Below are 19,981 nucleotides of genomic sequence, written 5' to 3'. Positions count from 1 at the left end.
TAGGTCCAAACACAGGATGCTTGTAATTTGAATGATCTATATTCTTTAAATATTGGAGCATCTTCTCTCTAAGAAGACTCTTACTCTAAATGAAACAGTAGTGTACCTAAAATATGAAATAAAGAAGCCTGCAACAACCCTTCAGGATACAAATGTACCAAGAGTGACCTAATTTATTTATTCTAAAATTCTTTAGAAAATATTTTCAATAATATCTGAAAAATTTAAGATTTTTTATTTTTCATGCGGTTGAGACTTCCTAAAATATTTATAATTTGTTTTTAGTTGATATTCTGTTCTCTGTTGGTTTGCAAAATCTTTAGGATTTCTGAATCAGCATTATGCGTTTTAAGCTGCATGAAACATTTGAAAAGCTGCCACTACTGAGTAAAGTAAACGCAGTACTTTTTTGACGGTGTACATAGCATATATGTTCCCACATATAGATTTATAAGACTTAATATTAAATTAAATGGTTTAAATGGTTTGTATTTATAAAGCGCCTTTCTGGTCCTGATGACCACTCAAAGCGCTTTACAGTATAGTGCTTAATATAGTAGTGACATCAGTGTTTTACAGGACATGATTCAGTATTGAAATTCAACTTGTCTAAGATTTTTATTTTGGTATTTTTCATTGCCAATTGTTGGAGGAAGATCTAGGAAACTAAATCCTGCAGAAGTAAACCAGTGCAGTTCAACAAGCCTGCAGTTTGCTGCAGATACAATCTGATTCACAAAGAAAAACTGATCACACATTCAAACATGTGTCATCAGTTCACTATACAAAACATTGGCAGGATTCAATTGCTGTAAAGGGCTTAAGAGCTGTCATTTCAACTAAGTAAATTTACAGTTACAATAAAAGTTTGTAAAACTAATTAACAATCGGCCAGCTTTTCATCAATAATTTATTATTATCAAGTAAGAAAATAGCTTTAGTTAAATGGCTCCGCTGAGAAATGAATCACACAAGTCCAACAGATATAAAAAAGTGTATCTTGATTTTGGCAGAACTAACAGCCTAACACAAAAACCACAATAAAATAAGACTGAAATATAAATACTGTTTTGCTGTAGCAGTTTTTAAACTCTGTTTTGAAATCCTCCTGTATTTTATTAGTCCTCCTGGCTAGTTGCTCAAATCCCCTCTGTAATTATTTCTTTCTTCCCTCCACCACAACTGTCTGAGAGCTGAGTAAAACATTAATAAGGCCTGTGTGGGGGAACACATCAGTGGTCTGTGGTTAAATTTAACTCCATAGAAGAAACTTCATCACAAGGAAAACGAACAACAAACAAACTACATTTTCAGTGATCTCCATGTGTCAAATCCAAATCTCACAACTTTCACCTCTTTAAATTCCTCGCAATATAAGAAAATGCAAGGTTGGTATTCTACCCGCCACTAAGGTACCAACATGTTAGTTATTTACATGTGATGATAAAGTTGCAGAGCTGCTTCTCACACTCACACTGACAGGGGGATTCCTTGCTGGGACCCCGCCACCTCCACCACATTCAAGCCGACGAAGATCCAGAGCAGAGGGAAGCTGCTGCTGCACATGTGGGAGGAAATGCTCCTCCAGTTCCCGAGCATCTTCATTTCCGCTCACTTAAAAATATATATATTTATGTACAGTGGATTCAACAATAAAGTCCCCGCTCCGGCACCGTGTTGGACCCCGGTGCACCTTCTCTCCTCCGGCAGCACGTACACTACTGTATCTGAGAGAGAGAGAGAGCGCGAGAGAGAGCGCGAGAGAGCGAGAGAGCGAAAGAGAGAGCGAGAGCGAGAGAGAGAGAGCATCACCCTCCATCCTCTGCCATCCCTCACTACCTCTGAAAAGAGGATAAACCCCGAGTCGTCTCTCTGCTGCAGGACGCACGGGTCTTTCTTCCATTGAGCGCGTGGAAGAGGTGTGAAGTGGACACAGTGTGATGATTTCTGGAGGGATTCGCCTAGAGAGACACGGGCTGATGCATCAGCTGCAGAAAAAGAGAAAATCCTGTAATCCTCTATCTCTAAAACACTGAACTTTTGTTCTCGTCTGCAGCGCACGTCTCGCGTGTGCGTAACAAGCAGCCTCGAACTGGGACGAACGCAGACACTGCATCGCGAGGTACACGAGTACACACCATCTCCAGTCCCCTCGCGGCGAGCACACAGATCTACACGCGTGCGTTTCGCTAACAATCGCTGAAGTGTGATGATGTCGTGCAGAAATGTTTTGCAGAGCACGGAGGTGAAGTCTGGAGATGCAGCCTGGTGTTCAAATTGAGAACTCCCACATAAGATGGCGATAATGAGACTGCAGATGTTCGGATGAAGATTCTGAGCAGCACGATGGAAGAAGACAAATCCAGGAACAGTTTATTCTGTCGGTGATTGGCTGAAATCTGGTTAATCACAATCATTCAATTGAATTATTTTACTTAATTAAAGTCGCCAAATCTCAATATCTATAAACTGAAGGAATTTTTCAATGTGAGAGTATTCAGGACAATCGACAGTTCCCATTACGAGCAAGCACGTGGTGATTGTGGGGAGAAGGACTTTTTTTTTTCTTCAACCGGTGATGTGCCTAGACCGGTTGGGTGGAGAGGAGAGAGAGAGAGAGAGAGAGAGAGAGAGAGAGAGAGAGAGAGAGAGAGAGAAAGAAACTCCTCTTTTCGTTATGTCAGACTGGTTGTTAGAATAAAACTAATAATACAACTAATAAGAGTGATACCTAGATATGCACTGATGTTATTAATGACAGCAGCACCAGCAGTAACGACTTATATCGATGACGTCACTCACCAGTAGCTTTTTCACGGCTTGGACCTCAGAGACGATTCCAGATGTGTCTCTCTACTGAAGACACACTTCACTCCTAAAACTTTTTGGCCTAGGCAGTAAACGCACCACTCCTCCTCCTCTCTGGGCCATGATTAGGAGGCGATAATGATGTCAGGGCAGCGGGCCGGATGATGCAGGGGCTGCTGCCCGTCCACACCCCTCCCTCACCACCATCACCACCACCAGCACAGGAGGAGCAGTGTTTCCACTTGGCGCTTTTATTAGTTTAGTAATTGCATCGTACATCAAAGTTGTGAGGAGCCCGTACTGTCTGGGACGTGCCGATAAGCCGTCTGCATGTTGGATGACGGACAATATCACCCAGCCTCTGCGCCCCTCAGCAGCCTCAATGCTTTAATGAACCATCAGCAGAAAATAGAAGTAGTTGTTTGTGCTTAGACAACAAAGGAAGTCCTCAAGTTCTTATTTGTAATGACTGGGATACAAGTCCTTCAACAAATGAGGCGATATTTTCTCTATGGCTGCTGCAGCAATCTGTGCGTTGGAGTTTCTCTCGTTGTCCAGCTGATTGGATTTGACTTCCACCTACACAGTGTTATAGGTCAATGAACACAGCTACATCACATATGGAGAAACATTTGTTCAATAACTGGTTGTTTGAAACGATGATGCTCTGTCCTGCTGTGGGGTCGAAGATCTCCCGCGCAGTGCAGTGGGATTTGGGTTTCCCATTTGGATTATTCCAACCTGACATACATTATTTAGACCTGACAGAAAAAACCCTGCTTTGAATAATAGTTTTGGTCTGAAATTTACTATATACAAAATAAGTGATTTTACCTCATTAAAAAGAAAGATCACTGACACAAAGATTTTTTTTAAAGATTTTGCTACAAACCAGAGGATGTGATAAAATAGGTCAAAAATCCCATGACATAGACAGTTCTTTCATTCAGACACATGTACATATATAAAGAGATACATACAGATGAGTGCAATAAAAACACAAAAAACAGATAAAAGTAACATATTACCTGCTCATAAATTTGTGTGTAAAATAAAACACATGATGTTTATGACAGGTACTGGATTTGTGTTGCAGTCTATTGGTTTAGGCTTACGTTATTTTACCCGAGACTTCATCGTAGAATCTTCATCTGCCATAAAGATCTGTTGACAAACAAGCTTCCAAACTCTGTAGGCTTCATCGACGGGAGTACATGTCTGTGTTATCTCAGAGGCAGTTCATGTTTCATCTTGGAATTAGTAGGTTTTTTTACAAAAAGGTCATGTGTAAGGTTCACTCAGCTTTCAGGGGTTACTGTCTGTGCCGCAGCCTGATCCGACCCCCCTCCAGGTCGTGGCCAGACAGCTCTGCGACTCTCTTCAACTCCACAGATTTGATGACACAACCACTAAGTCAGTAATTTATCTCAGGCCTCACCTGTGATTAATGTCTATTTTATACCTCTATCTATTTGCAGTTCTATTTGTCATTTGCTTCTTCTGTTTTCAACCTATGTAATGTGTCTTTGAAAATTGTTGAAAACATAATATTCTTCACAATTATTCTTAAGAGTAGAGGGTTTGTAAAACAATGTTATGAAAGGGAGCTTTCGAAACCAGACCTCTGTTGAACTCTAAACCCAAACAGTGTTAATCTCCATCTTGACTTGATTGGACAGGATCCTCTTAGAAGGTGAAACATCGGGCACCTGTTGTCATAAATCCAGGGGCTTAACTTCACCTTGTGCCCTCAGCAGACGGGGATAACACACATCAGACAACCTCCAGTGTCCGACGTATCCTCATTCATATGGTCACATATGTAACAGTTATTGTGAAATGATAACTGCAAAATTGAGTTTAACTAGTTACTTCTGTATTTTCGAATACCAGAGGGGTTAAATGAGATCTCGCTGACCCACAGAAAACACAATCATCTTCAGGACAAATAATAGAAAAAGGAAAACCCTCCACAGTCAAAATATTATACATTATGTGATGTATACTTTTTCAATCATAACACTGCATGGAAAAGATAAAATGACCCAAATAATCCTGCAGCTAAACCTGTAAGCAATTAAAACCTAGTTCATAATATGAAAAAGAAAGCAGGTAAAGCTGCATATATCATATATCTACTTGTGTCTGTTCTTAATGGGATGTGAAATATATAATTTGACTGTAATAATGTACATAAACAGATTAAAATAATCTGTGAGTTATGCTGGGAGGAGGATGATCATGCTCTCCACGACGGGATTTGAATATTTCAAACCAGCCTGCACAGGGACAGTCGGCATTCCAAATTCAGCCTGTAGGTTATATTATATTCATTCAACTGTGCTTTATGTTGTCATCTTACCATCTTGACAAGTCAACCTCCCTGCAACCAAAGAAAGAAAGTAGTAGTTTTTTTTTATGTCTATGTTTGGCACTGTAAAGTATTTTTGGTTGATATATGTTGTCTTCGATGTCTTCTATAAATGCACTGGCTTGAATACTGATACTGAAAAGTGAGAACAGATAGTGAGAGAAAGTACCAGAAACACATGATCTGCTCCCATCAACCTTTGGCTGGTGAATTCTTTGTTTTGACTGGTCTTGCTCTCAGGACTGATCCCAGTGAAGAGCGCATGTGTTCCAAGGTAAGTACCTTTACAATTAACTGAAAGCATCCAGGATCATCATTTGAAGGAATTACTCTTTGTTAAGTCCAGATCTGGAGGAGTTATTCTTGGACTCCAGGCTTCAAATCTCAGCCGTCACACTCGAGTTGTTAGATATCGAGGATCTAGGAGTCCCGGGTGGAGAAGGCACTATCTGACCACTTTTTTAAAACCTCTGCGTCCATGCAGCCGCCTTACTTTTCACCAAATGCGTCCTCGTACTTTGGCCCACCGGAGGATCCCCCTCTGTCACACACTGGCTTCATCATTCTCTCCATCATTATGGCTCTTTTCACTGGGCCGGCCATCGTACTCAACGCTACAGTGATTATTGTGTCTCTGATGCACAAGCAGCTGAGGCAGCCGCTCAACTATGCTCTGGTGAACATGGCTGTGGCTGACCTGGGCACAGCCATGACTGGAGGGGTGCTGTCTGTGGTCAACAATGCCCAGGGGTACTTCTCCCTGGGCAGAACAGGCTGTGTGATGGAGGGCTTCGCAGTGTCCTTGTTTGGTGAGTGGAAAGACAAGTCCAACTTATGTGAAGTAGTTCTTTAAAAAATACAGAGTTATGGTACAAATATAGACTCTGATGTGACTGATTATCTCTTAATGTGCACAATAAATGATTTTGTATTCAAACTTTTTCGATTTAACAAGAAGAGAAACATCAGTTTATATTTAAAATTATGCAATATTCATTTCACATTTCTTCTACTGTCTGCAGGAATCACATCTCTGTGCACAGTCGCTCTGATCGCGGTGGAGAGGATGTTTGTTGTGTGTAAGCCTCTGGGGCAGATGTCGTTCCAAAAGAAGCATGCGATGGGAGGTATTGCCTTGTCCTGGCTGTGGTCGCTCACCTGGAACCTACCCCCAATGTTTGGCTGGGGCCGGTACGAGCTGGAGGGTGTCGGGACATCCTGCGCACCGGACTGGCACAACCAAGACCCTCACAACGTCTCTTACATCCTGGCTTATTTCGCAGTGTGTTTCGCGGTTCCTTGTGCCATCATTGTGATGTCCTACTCAAAACTGCTGTGGACGTTACACCAGGTAATTTGACATTTTACTTAACTTTTCACCTCGTTAGTTTTTGGAGGGAAATATTGAAATGTGTACATCACTACATTTATCTGATTAGTACAATTAGTGGTTACTTTTCAGATTTCACTTAAAAAAAAAGAAGATATAACTGTCCAATATAATGCAATGCTTTCTGGATCCTAGCCTTCTTTGATGATCCATAACAAAAAAAAAGCAAGCATCGGTCGTTTTCTCATATTTCATTTCTTACTTCTTCTAAATCTTGGTTAAAGGTTATTACAAATGCCAAAAGAAAACAAACTTGCACAGCAGAACGTTGTTTCTTCTTCTCTCTTACTCCACTATTCAGATCACAACCTTGCAGATTTATCTTGAGACCCCAAAAAGGGGACTCAGGCTGGGAAGCATTGGGCTAAAATACCACACTTGGTATTAAGCTAATAAAATGCTATATTACTTCCATTCATAGATTTGTTATCGAGGCGCTTGACCTTTACGGGTCACAGCAGGGCTGGGGAGACATGGGGCGAGAGGTGGGGTACAAACCTGGACAGGTCACCAGCCGACATACAGACAAAAACAACCATTCATGGTTATGATCAATTAAAATTCTCCAATGAACTAAACCGCAATCATGTCTTTGGACTGTAGGAGGAGAGTACGACCACGGACACGAACATTCAAACACCTCACAGAAAGACCCTGGTCTACTACATGCTGGCTTATTTGTGCTTTGCAGCTCCTTTTGCCAATGTTCTGATTCAAAACTAGTGTGGACTTTACCCAAGGTGAGCATTTAAAAGCACAGGGATCAAACCAAGAAGCTCCTTGCTGTTTGGGGGACGCTGCTAACCACTGGACCACTGCGCTGCCCTATAACATGCTGCACTAATAACAAGGTACATTAAACAAACTTGCCTGGTCATCGTGTGTTTCAGGTATCTAAGATGGCCTGTCTGGAGGGCGGTGCAGCCGCTAAAGCAGAGATGAAGGTGGCGTTCATGGTGATTCTGATGGTCCTGACGTTTCTGATCAGCTGGTTGCCTTATGCCGGCCTGGCAATGCTGGTGGTCTTCAACCCTGCCGTGGAGATCCACCCGCTGGTGGGCACTGTGCCCGTCTACCTGGCCAAGAGCAGCACTGTGTACAATCCTATTATCTACATCTTCCTCAACAAACAGGTGCAGTTACAACGCACAGATACATTTAAAATGGAGTTTAGCCAGATGGCAGGATAAACTGAAGGGAAATCTTATGAATAAAACCTTTCTCTCTTGTGGGCAATCAGCACCATCTAGTGTTATTACAACAAAGTACACTGTTGTAGAAGAGATACTCAGTGCAGAGATTTTTGTATTTATAGTATTATAAAGACAATATTAAATTAACTGGCATTTAATTATTTGAGACTAACAGCATTTTTAAATGTTTAAAGTTGATTTGAATATAGTTTATTTTGCAATAATCCAAAATAATGATTGATAAATCTGACGTATATGTTATACTGGATATAATTGACGTTATTTGGATTTATGTATGTATGCACATTATTACACTTTGTGCCAGCAGCTAAACGATGTGTGAATGTTTGTTGATGCAGGGGAAAAAGACAAACTTCTTCGGTGGCACTTTGTTTTTCTATAGTTCCGTAAGTACGCTGTGCCCTTCCTGCTGTGTGGGAACGAGCCCTGGGATCAGGACGACGAGTCGGAGGCAGCAACGACTGTGGAGACTGCGATGAACAAAGTGTCTCCCAGCTGAAGAGCCAACACATCTACAAACTGGAAACATTTGTGTCTGATCGTGTTTAATTCACTTTAAACACACATTTTTTTGTCAGCTGTTCCAAGGACATCAGTGATCTGCTGTAGCTACAGTTTGATAGTTTTTGTTTTTCTAAACGGAGATGTGGTTTTAACATACATATCTGATGAGCTCATCTATAATGTTATTGGTAAAAATGTGTTAAAAAAGTGAACAGTGTAATTTTGCAGAAAACAAATAAATGAGAACAGTAATTAAGCATAAGTTTATTCAATGATGATCAATAGAAAATAAAATATCAGTATCGATTCAAATAAAGTCAAGGCCAAAATAAATAAAAAAAGTATTTATACAAAACCTAGAAGGTTATAGTAAAGCATTTGCTACTAAGGGAAATCATGGTTTACTGAATAAAAACATTAAGGAGCAAATATCAAGACTTTCAAGTAGAGAACATTACCATGGGTCTTTCCATACTTTTGTACATATTTTACATTATCTTCTATTTAAATACAGCTTTCAGAACATTAATAGTTGTTATAGTAATTAGAATCAGAACAATATGAAGAAAACTAAAAGAAATGTTCAACTCAATGTGTTTCTGTGTAAACTGTTCTTTACCATTATATTTTTTCTCCCCTCCCATGATCAGAGGAACAGTGCACCTTGAAAATATTTTTTTCTACTCTTTCATTCCCAGCAGGTGTGGTGTAAATGACAAATATAGATTCCACTAAACCATACACACGGTCACAAAAAGTACAAAATCTTCTCACCTTAATACACAAATCTGTTTAGAAAAAAGAGAAACAAAAGCACTATACAGTTACTTGTGCAAAGACAAACAGCTATGTGCTAATATTTAAATACCATTGGTATAGACTGAACCAAATCATTTATTCTCTTTTTTTCAGGAATCCCTGACATGAGGTAAAAGTAAGTTCTTTTTCATCTTTAGTTTAACACAACTTTCAAAAGTGTTTACAAAACGATGCATATCTTCAGTTCATCAGTACTGTAATTGCTACGAATAGTACAATGTGCCTGTTTTGTGCATTGGTCCTTTTTATGTGACGGTCGTCAACAAAAAGGACTAGAGCACTTTTTTCTTTTTTTTTTACTCACAAACAATTCAAAGAGCCCTTTCAATGTGCACACAAAGTGGAAAACCTACATTTTCATGACAGTGTTCGGTGGAGTAAGAGCACAGTCTGCACTCGCCTGCCAATCAAACACTCATGAACAACAGGTCACCCTAAATATCCTTGGTGATAATTAACACTCTCCATGGTAATGCCTGAAAAAGCCCATTTAGGTATTTTAGTCCATTAGCCACATTGTGATCGATAAGTGATAACCAATAAGAGATGTTTTGTTGTTTGGGTTCCAACTTGCGGGCGTCAGTCGCTCCTTTTCATGCATCCAGGGGGAGTTTTCCTTCCTGGTCTCAGATTAGAGTAAAAAACACAAAGTCCAAGTTCAACCCTACGTAATCTCTTTCACACTCCACTGTGGACAGACAGACAGGTTGAGACAATGATATGTTGTCACCGTTGCCTAACGAGGTATTCTGTACGCAGGAACCAGGCAGACTGAGAGAGAAAGGGGCGGGAAGGGGGGGGGGGGGGTGTATTGCTAAGCCTCTCTCCAGCGTCCTGACACCAGGAAACCCTCTGTCCTTCCATGTACAAAGCATTTGGGGCTGTTTCTGACCTTTGGATGTGTGCATGCGCCGCCTCCTGCCACCACGGGCCACGCACACTACATGAAGACTAAGATTTAACTGTGAAGATAAAGTACAAAGGTTTTATTTTTTACATTTTTTTATGGAATCCCACCATGATCAACAAAGATTCATGGAAAATCCCAGTACACACTATGAGAAATATTAATTTTTATCCCTGTTATCACCATCTGTCATTTTTCCTCCTTTCAGCAGCAAAAAGGCATTTCAGCTGGGGCTGACGAAACCGAAAAGTTAGATTCTGAAAACCAACTCAAAAAAGCAGCATTAAATTCTGGTGCATGCCCTGCACAAAAGATGTAAAACAAATGTGTTCGTCACATCTGTATAAAATTTCGGCACTGGATCCTTGAGGCTTGCTTTTGAAAAACTCTCCTTTAAAGGGGACTTAACCTTATGCAACTGGTGTTGGTTTGATGAAGTAGCACATGATGCTGAGAAATCAAAGCCATTTGCATATCTTGTGCAGCAGTTGGTCGCACAAGTGGAACCTCTTTAACTGCCGTTTCATAGGCAAAACAAAGGGTGCATATTAGCAAAGAAACAAAAGGCAAAGAAATTCAGAATATTGTACCTAATAAAATGCAAATTACCTTTTATAGCATAACGGGAGTCACAAGGGTCCATATTGCTGATCTTTTAAATGATACATAATTACAAAATATAGAATATCTCTTTACAAAGTTTCTTTTGTTGTATAATACAATTTACAGCATATCAACTATGAAATATTAATCAGGATATTCTCAAATTTAAAATAACCTGCCGGCTAGTGCATTTATCACAAATGCGTTTGTCGCTTCAAAAGTACATATCTCAAGTTGAGTGATGCTTTAAGTAGGACAGTTTGTTCCTGCATAAATCTGGTAAAACTCTACTGGTGCTTCTTCGCTTTTTTGACTCGGCTGCAGCGACTGTTTCACAATCTGTTCCAACAACAGAGGGATCAACTCGTTCCAACGACTAAGGAGGAGATATGCCTTTCTATGCTTGCATTGAAAACTTGCATGATATGCTGAACCTTAATAAAGTGACTGAGGCAATGACATCGTACATCTGATTGTCATCACCCTTAGAGACCCGCCCTATACAGCGTCTCACACCTTTGCCAATTGGTCCATCTTTCAATGGCATCACTGTCCTTGTCTGTGACTGGCCGCAGGCGGAACCAGTACGTCACCTCCAGGTCAAGGCCTTTTTGACGAGAGGGTTCAGTTGGTCCCTCTGTGTACAGCGGGGATGGTGTGTGACTCTGCGCTGTGACGTCCTCATGCTGGCAGGCGGAGATTAATTAAATGAACGGGACTACGTGTCTTTCCTCAATATGCCTTTTCTCTTCATGGTAAAAGGCACTTCTTTTGGTTGGAGCCAACAGGTGCATTACTCTTTTTTTCGTAGTTTCACGGGTTGAAGTGTCACAAAGGTTCTAATTTGCAGATTTCTTCAGCCACTGCTATAAAGTCGTGATGCAGATCATCTCGTCTGCCAGGTCCTCCTCGTAAGGAGCTCTGAGTTCTGTCTCTGGCTCCTCGTCGCTGTAGCTGGCTGCAGTGTCCTGCAGTTCATAGTCCCTTGGTGTCAGAAGGGGAAACACGTTGACCCCGTTGACGCCCCGGGCTATCCCACCGTTCAGTAGATGGCTGGCTGCGCTCTCCATCTCGTCTATCGTCATCTCACAGGCGTCTGCTATCTCGTGCTTTGTGGCGGCGACAAACTTGGGATCCTGGGCGTATCTCCCAAGACCTTCAGATATCAAAACCTGCTCACAGTATATGAGGAAGAAAAATAGGTTGGATTTTTGCTTATCCCGCTTGCAACATTTGTGTTTGAACAAGAGGAAAGATCTAAAAAGATGTAATGATCTGATCGGGGACATCTCTCCCTTCTCAATACCCTGAAACTCACCGCTTCCACCAGGCTGGTGGCGCTGCCTCTCTTCTGGTGGTACTGGCTGTGGTATTCAGGTGGAACCTGCAGATGGACAGGTGAGTACATCCTCTGGGAGAAGTCGGGGTCGTCTGTGTACCAGGAGCTCTTACGCACGGACACTTGGCTGCTAGCGACACTCTCCCTGTGGGGGTGGTCCACACGGATGAGAGGGGTGTAGTATGGCGACTGGTCTTTACTAGCCGGGGTGGCAGGGGGAGTTGCCCAGGAGCGGGTGGAGCGGGTCGGGGAGAGGCGGTGGGCTCTGCTGGAGTCCAGGCCTGCTACAGCCATTACCTGAGGAAGCCACAAACACAGGTGTTACACAGAGCGCCATGACAGGCAGCTCATTGATATTGTAGCTTTTTAGCACTAGCATTTAAAGAGTTTAGTTTTCTTCTCTGTCATAAGAGTTCCCTTGATTCAACAAATGTCTGCCATATTCATTCATTCAAAAGGGGCATGTTCAGTTCATTTCAATGTACAGTTTGACGGAATAGGTCACTTCAAACCAGACGAAACACAATGCAGTGTTTGTGCCGGCATTACCTGGTGCTGCATAAGGTGCAGTGGAAGAGCAGTGCGCTGATGTGGAAGCTCGTCCTGGCTACTTTGTCTGCGCAGACACTCAAAGTTGAAGGATGGCCTCCTGGGGCCTGAACAAGGGGGCTCTGTGAGTGACATCATGCAGGAGACGTCAGCAACATGCACAACGTTCACACTGCAAACACTGTGAAACTGGGTGAGTGGATAAATCATGTAAGAATTGGTGTGTGTGCATTAAGTGAAGGAAAGGAGATTTGTGATGGTTCCTCCCGAGGCTGCAAACTGTATATAACACAGAGACTTTATAGCTAGCCTATAGCTGAGGCTATTATGGGATAACTGGATAATTTAATGGCCAGATTGGTTATCGAACACAATATCACAGGAATAAAGAACAATACACATAAGACAGTTTGTCATTCACATTAACATGTTTCTTTTCTTTTAAACTATGTAAAATTAATATTTTTCAACCTTATGTTATCATATGTTGGATACGCACAATGAAAAGTAAATATGTAACTGTTACTGTTACATATGACTGCTGCAAGGTACATATCAAGACCATAGAGTGAACCTAAAGATGGACAACATTATACCTCCCCCCTAGAGAAGCCAAAGCGGCTGCAGTATAGGTTGTAAATCCCGCCTCCTCCATGTTAGTGGATGGGATATAGACCAAACATTAAAGTCACAACACAGGTTAAATATTTGTTTCAGTTTTTAGGGGTCGCTCTTATCACAATGATTTATGTTCAAGTGATCTTGTTTCCAGTAGGTTTAATTTTAATTAGTTATTAATTAAGCCTGAGTTGCGATTGGTTGAGCATGTGTAACGACAGGACCTCTGTCGTTCTACTTTCTACTTCTACTTCTTAGAATCTGACTGCAAATGAGCAAGATGTCGATGTTCAAATTGAGGACATAATGGCTTCATTTCTGGATAGTGGGAGGAATTGGAGACGCGTCATCCATCTTTAGATACGGTCCCTGATACAGATGAGGAGGAGGAGCCTACCTTGAGGTGTGGCGGGAAGCAGCCGTCTCTTTGGTGACCTGCGCGAGTCGCGGTAGAGAGGCTGCTCGTCGTCATCATAGTAAGTGTCAGGGTGGTGGTAACCTTTGGGAGTCTCATACTCTGTGTCACTGTTCGGAAACCTGTCGGCATATTGAATAGAGAGCTTGTTGAGAGACTTGATTAAACTGTGTGAAGGAGCCAGGGTTTAATAATACATGTGTTAAATTGTGACAGTCAGTCAGTGAGAGTCGTACCTTTCCCCTGACAGCATACTGTCATCCTCATAAAACTCCTCCCCACTGTAATACTCCCCAGATAAGCGATCTTCTTCCAACTCCTCCTCCCTGCGGATGGTGGGATGGCGGGCATCCCCTCCTTGGGACCTGAGGGAAGGTCAGGGTGCAGGGGTCAGATCATGCACACAGTGGCTACTCAGGGGAGGGGAACGATAAGGGCCATGCACTGCCATGCAGACGCAAGCCTCCAGGGGGCAGCAACTGAACTGACCACCCCCACTAATCTTAACCACAGTCAAACAGAGACAACCGGCAGAGGTTTTGGGCTGAAGAGCATCACACTGTCATCTTTGGATCTCATCCCACTCTGACGTCCTTTATCAGATTTATCAAAGCACAGATTTCTGTCAGGTTAAGAGTCTTGAAGTGAATTGGGTGTAGTCGAGCTGTGCAACTTTAGGCATAGGAGTGTAAATGAGAACTAGTGGTGACGTTCTCATGCACTTCCTTCTTTTTGAGCTTCTGGGTCCTTCTTCAAAGCAAGCACATCACTTTTACACATGCACGAAGCAGTTCTGCTCTCAGCAATATGCTGGCCACTCAGGTTTGTGTTTGTTCTCCTGCTCCTTTTAAGAGTAAATAAAACAATGCAATTAAACTAATGACCAGACAAATGACCAGCCAGCATATAGCTCATAACACTGACTTAGCAGGGATCAGGACATTCATTGATCCAAAACCAAGTCAAAATAAAACAATGATTTAAAAAAAAAAAAAGTTCTTCTTTTTACGGTTGAGACAGACTGTTGGAGCCAATCCTAGACAAACAACATACCTAACATAGGTCTCATAGTAGCGCCTTCTGTCCAAGAAAGCAGAGGGATGGTCAAGAGAAAGCATTTTGGTTAGGAAGGAAAAAGGGAGGAGGAGAGAAACACAGAGAAAATGGAGGAGAAAGCGTGGATAGGATACATATATATATTATACAGTATATGAAACATATACAGCATTCTCATATATATGTATGAGGAGGAGAGAGTATGATGGTGGACGTCGACCCCAGTGGTGGTTGACAATTCAATTTTCTACTCTTAAAGATCAGAGACAAGCTAAGAGTTCAGTTTTGTAAAGTGGCAGCGATGAAATGAGTGTGGAAAATCAGGGGCTAACTGTACTGTTGGTCACTTGTGTAGTAAACTGTCAGTATGAGAGTCCGCTTGTGAATCTGTTACGGACGGAAAGGTTTACAATAAGGGTTGTGAAACAAGAGAGTTTGATAAATAGCTGGTTCCTGCATGTGGAAATAAAATACTTACGCAATACTTCAGTGAAAACTAATCACAATTTGGGGTTTAAAGCCCATTAGTTCCAAGTTATGTGCTGCCACAGCTGAGTGAAAAAAGTGTTACAGGGAGGCTGAGTGTTTAATACACAATGTGTGGACACGACTACATATTCAGGACTTCTGGATGAAAGTAGTTTCAAAGTTAAATTCAGTTTAGTTTTGATTAGTCTTCTGAGCTATAGAAAATAATAAAGGTTATTAAAATATTGAGCTATTTCTTTCATAAATAGGTAATATAATCTTTTGAATGACATTTAAATATATTCCCCCCCCCCCCCCCCCCCCAGGGGACCTGTCCGAAGTGATGAGTTGATTTTTCCATCAATGTTACAGTCATGAACGTGGTGGGATTTTTAGTTCACATGTATTTTTTTTTTTACATCTGGTCAAATATGGCAGCAACTAACCAAAGAAAATGGGCTCAACCTCACTGATCTATTTCAGGTTGGATTTTAAATGTCACTGTTTTCCCACAAATCTAGTTCTGTATTGTTTGAATCAGAAGAATGAGGATGATGATGATGCTGCTGAGGATGAGGATCGATGTGTGGATACCTTTGACCCTGGGGTGTCCGGGGCTTGTCGTACTCGTAGTAGGAGTTGCGTAGACCTGGGTAGCCATTGGGAGGAGCGTGCTCATAGTAGCGGTGGTGTCCTCCATTGGGCAAACTGGACTTGTTGGCGTTGTTGAGGTTGATGTTGGTGGATTTGGGAGACTTGCCATAGGAGTTGTGGTGTCGGTTGTGATGGTGGTGGTGGTGATGATGGTGGTTGGGCTGGGACATGGCGTTGGCTCGAGACAGGCGTCCCACCGGCTGCTCCATGTGGGCATAGTGAGGCGGAGGCTGCACCTGCAGGGGGCGCTGTGTTGCGTTAGTCTGATGGCCGTTAGAGCGCCGGTGACCACCGTTCATTAGATGGTTACCGAAGAGGCCGCCGTTACGCTGTGGAGGAACGCTCAAAGTAAAACTTCCAAAGTCCTGGACTTCTCACAGAGCAGCAGAACACACGTGCTATTGATGTTAAGTCTGCGAGCTGATTTTCTTTTCAGAAATTTTATGAGCAAAAATAAGTTGAGAAGCTGGTTTCATGGTTTATGATGCATGCAAGCAAAATGGATGCACTCTTTACTTTGTTGGAACTGAAATGGGGGAGAAACCTTAGCAAAAATAAACCAAATGAAAAATAATCTACTTTAATGTGGCGATAAAAATAAGAAACAGTTCATCTATGACAGATTTAACTTAATACTCTCTGAGAACAGGAGAACTTTTATGTATAACCATGGAATTGCGTTATTTGGTAACTTCAAGCACAACATGTTAGTTTAGCCACAAACATTCGTCCTGTCAGGTAAAATTAAAACGGGTTACCCTATAAATTTCCTCGTCTTCCTCGGGAATAAAGTCTACTAGCTCGTCATCCTGCAGATCACATGATATCGCTCGGCGAATTTCGGGCCCGATATCATGCAGCGTGCGAAGGCCAGCCTGTAACCATGACAACAAGAGGACTAAGCACTGCAGCTGGGACCTTCATCTCACAACTCACAGTACGGGAAAAAAAATTGAAAAAAAACTGGCATCATATGCATATGCAGTCACAACCATCACACACACCTGTGCTGGAGTAAATGCAACAGCTGACATTTACACTAGGGACAGACTGTGAGAGATGAGAACACACAGACAGACAGATGTGCTCTCTTGAATGCAACCTGCTGTGGATATTACTGCATCGGCTGGAATGCCTTGTGTGGCCTCCAGCTGTGCTTTCTCTAACATCGGCCTCAGTGAGTGCAGTAAGCAAACGTCTCTCCTCTGCGGGTGAACAAAACTCAATCGGCACAGAGAGTCTCTTTTAAATAAACTACACGCTGGTCACGTTTCCTGTCAATATGATATATGGTGATACACTGAGGCCATATATCAGACGTTATAAGGTAACAGAAGTGGTAACAAGCTTTGCATTGTGAGGTTCATGTGTGGATGAGTGGACTGTGAGGCACAGAAAATACATGGGGTGATGGCTGGAGATGATGACACACGCTTAACATCAACATATAGGATTAGTTAAAAGACACAGAGACACAAATCAGGTCACACACTGGGAGCATACAGAATTGTACTGGATACCAACACCATGAATGTCCGGCTGGATTATAAACCACAACATTAGCAGACTTAATGATATTTGAATGGAATGCACAAAGACTCAACATAACAAAATACATCAGTGCTTTTAAAATGCATGTTATCACACAGCTTTCATCAGTCTCCCCTCTCTCTTCACACACACTCTCAGACACATACACACATACACACACTCTGGGACTCACCTGCAGAGCGATGGCCGTGTTGTTCTGCGAGGGGTGGGCACCCACCAGGCCTTCCTCTTTACGTTTCTTGAATTTCCTAAAGTAGTCCTGTATCAGGAAGGTGGCATAGAACTTCCCCACGGTTACCTCATCATCTGAGTGAACAGACCACACAAATGCTTCCTGTGTCAGCAGGTCACTACGCACACAGAACGCTGGGAGAGAGAAGGAGAGACTCTTCTCCTCCCTCGTCCACTCTCTCTTAAAACTGCGGCTTTCATCACCTCAGGAAGAAAAGTGAGGCACGCAACCCCATCAAACAAATGACTTTATTTCAAATGATATACATCCATCTTGATGGTGTATATACTGTACCTCAATCTGTACCAGCGCAGATTCTTCACTGTATTTCAGAAAGAACAGAAAATCAAATATAGGCTAAAATATCCTCAATTTGTGTGTATTTCTACTTCTGAAAAGCTTTCGATGATCTAAGTGAAATCTTCTACATTATATGTTCCTTTTTAAAATGAGCAAATGGACACCTATCATAATTATAATTCCGGAAGCTGGGTTTATGAATGCAAAACCTCCAAATATTACTGCTGCCAAGGAGGTTATGTTTATATTTGTATTTGTTAGCAGGATTAAGCGAAAACGACTTGATGGATTACCCGAAACATGGTTGAAGAACCCATTAAAACTGGATTTGCTTTCTTTAACATTGTGAGCTACGGCCTTTTTCAACACCTCGGTTGATATTTACCAATCCAGATTTAGTGGATCAAAATGTGTTTATAGCAGGGGACAGATTAAGGTTTAAATAGGCCAAGAAACTACAAATGAATAAACTAGTTTGCTAGAAGTAACATTCAGGCTGCAAGATAATGTGACCCAAACTTCAGATAATATTAAACCTGAAGGAGTTTTGAGTCCAAAAATGAGACTTCTTTGGCACATGCAAGCAAGCAGATCTATGCATTATACATGTCGGTGTATTTGTGTACATTTTCCTGTCTATGCTTATCTCTAATGAGGTGTGCAAGTCAGTAAAAACTACATTTGAAACTGCGCATGGCTGTGTTCTGGCATTTGTTCCCATTATGTTTTGTTTTGTTAAAGAATTTGTGAGAATCATTCTGAAGCAGGGGTCTGAATCACTTTGAGCAAGCACGCTGGGGACAGAGATAGGAGACAGAGGCAACACTAGTTCCATGCCACCACCCTAAAACAGAACTGCTTCAGAATATTCTGAAGTGTTTCAGAGTTTTGAATACAGAGATAAGAAAGTGAGAGGACATTAACCTGTCGAAGCTCAAGCGGTGACAACAGGACAGCGGTTACAGAGAGAGGAGAGAGACAGATATTAGTGAGAGAGACAGAGCATGCACTTGCACTGTGGTCTACAAGGCCATGCAAGCCCAAAGCCCAGCGGACAGTCAGTGGCCTCCATCAGCATCCAGGGCAGAAGGTGTGGACCAAACACACATGGATAAGAAACACACTGCTGAGGGGGCAACCAGGAGATATGAGCAGAACAGAAACAACATGATACAGCTTGAACTCTGTGTGTGTGTGTTTGTGTGTGTGTACTTGTACTTATATCTCTGCGAGGGTCATTCAGCATAGACATTTTCAAGCATTGCACAGTGATGCACTGGTTAGTACTGTCGCATCACGGCAAGAAGCACAACTCGGTTCAGTCGGGTTCTGTCTGTTTTTAGTTTGGAGGGTCTTCCCATGTTTGCTTGGGTTTTTCTCCCCAGTGCAGATTGGCGTTAGGTTATTTGGAGTCTCTAAATTGCGCTTGGGTGTGAATGGTTGTTTGTCTCTGTATGTTGGTCCTGGGATATGCTGCCAACCTGTCCAAGCTGTACCCCACCTCTTCCCCAGTGTCAGCTGGGTCGCATAGTCCATAAAAGTTAAGACCTGTTATTAGGGTTAGGGTATGGATTAATTATAGGCATTTAGTTGTGACGGTTAAGATTAGGGTAAGGCCTTAGGTGTGTCCTCACTAAGATAGAAGTACAGTAATGAGTGTGCATGTGTGTGTGTGTTGTGTGTTTTGATTCTGTGCAGGTTGCTTTAGCTTCGTATGTGTATTACAGGACTAGCAGGTGTATGATGTCATTGAAAGACGCAGGCCGATTCCACTAACCACCAGCAGGAGGCACCACTTGATCGAGAAGCTTCATGCTGGTTCTTTTCCAGATCTTCTTGATGACGGCCCGCAGCTCTTCGTTGGCCTGCTCCAGATTACCTGCACCACAGAGAAACACGCGCCCCTGAGAAATCAGCACTCCAGTTTGCAGCCTGTTTAAATTCACACAACCTCATAATTAATGTGAACAGAGAATAACAGGCTGAGTAAATGCATCAGCAGAGTAGTGCGTGTATTTGAATCAGAAGTAATGTGTAATGTGATTCATATTCGGCTCATACCCTCTGTTTTGATCTTCAGGGCCGTTCGCACCAGGGCAAACAGGGTGGCGTTAAACATGACTGTGCCGTCGCTGTTCAGAGGCATGTTCATGGCTACCAGCCTCTGATGGAGGAGAAGAAAC

At 42.2% G+C, this 19,981-nt stretch overlaps 3 protein-coding genes across 3 annotated transcripts in view; 1 reads left to right on the top strand and 2 right to left on the bottom strand.

Annotated features, from left to right (window-relative positions):
* Nucleotides 1–1,599, bottom strand: part of cacna2d3 (calcium channel, voltage dependent, alpha2/delta subunit 3) — a 33,723-nt gene extending 32,124 nt beyond the window's left edge. The window contains exon 1 of the mRNA XM_053435202.1: nucleotides 1,475–1,599. Coding sequence (XP_053291177.1) covers nucleotides 1,475–1,599 — 125 coding nt within the window. The remainder of the gene's footprint in view (nucleotides 1–1,474) is intronic.
* Nucleotides 1,600–5,657: 4,058 nt separating this feature from the next.
* On the top strand, nucleotides 5,658–8,282 carry LOC128451613 (parapinopsin-like). Its single transcript, XM_053435464.1, has 4 exons — nucleotides 5,658–5,988; nucleotides 6,202–6,530; nucleotides 7,460–7,702; nucleotides 8,166–8,282. Exons 1-4 carry the CDS (start codon nucleotides 5,658–5,660, stop codon nucleotides 8,280–8,282), a joined length of 1,020 nt encoding a protein of 339 aa, XP_053291439.1.
* A 3,200-nt stretch (nucleotides 8,283–11,482) lies between these two features.
* cacna1da (calcium channel, voltage-dependent, L type, alpha 1D subunit, a) overlaps nucleotides 11,483–19,981 on the bottom strand; it is a 55,190-nt gene continuing 46,691 nt past the window's right edge. The window contains exons 39-49 of the mRNA XM_053435157.1: nucleotides 19,860–19,962; nucleotides 19,576–19,677; nucleotides 17,439–17,572; nucleotides 16,474–16,590; nucleotides 15,656–16,044; nucleotides 14,591–14,617; nucleotides 13,774–13,902; nucleotides 13,520–13,659; nucleotides 12,505–12,611; nucleotides 11,935–12,252; nucleotides 11,483–11,788 (exon numbers count right to left, since the gene is read on the bottom strand). Coding sequence (XP_053291132.1) covers nucleotides 11,483–11,788; nucleotides 11,935–12,252; nucleotides 12,505–12,611; nucleotides 13,520–13,659; nucleotides 13,774–13,902; nucleotides 14,591–14,617; nucleotides 15,656–16,044; nucleotides 16,474–16,590; nucleotides 17,439–17,572; nucleotides 19,576–19,677; nucleotides 19,860–19,962 — 1,872 coding nt within the window. The remainder of the gene's footprint in view (nucleotides 11,789–11,934; nucleotides 12,253–12,504; nucleotides 12,612–13,519; nucleotides 13,660–13,773; nucleotides 13,903–14,590; nucleotides 14,618–15,655; nucleotides 16,045–16,473; nucleotides 16,591–17,438; nucleotides 17,573–19,575; nucleotides 19,678–19,859; nucleotides 19,963–19,981) is intronic.

The sequence above is a fragment of the Pleuronectes platessa genome, chromosome 2 (assembly GCF_947347685.1).
Source record: "Pleuronectes platessa chromosome 2, fPlePla1.1, whole genome shotgun sequence".
In the NCBI taxonomy this organism is placed as follows: Eukaryota; Metazoa; Chordata; class Actinopteri; order Pleuronectiformes; family Pleuronectidae; genus Pleuronectes; species Pleuronectes platessa.
This window is presented reverse-complemented; position numbering and strand designations above follow the sequence as displayed.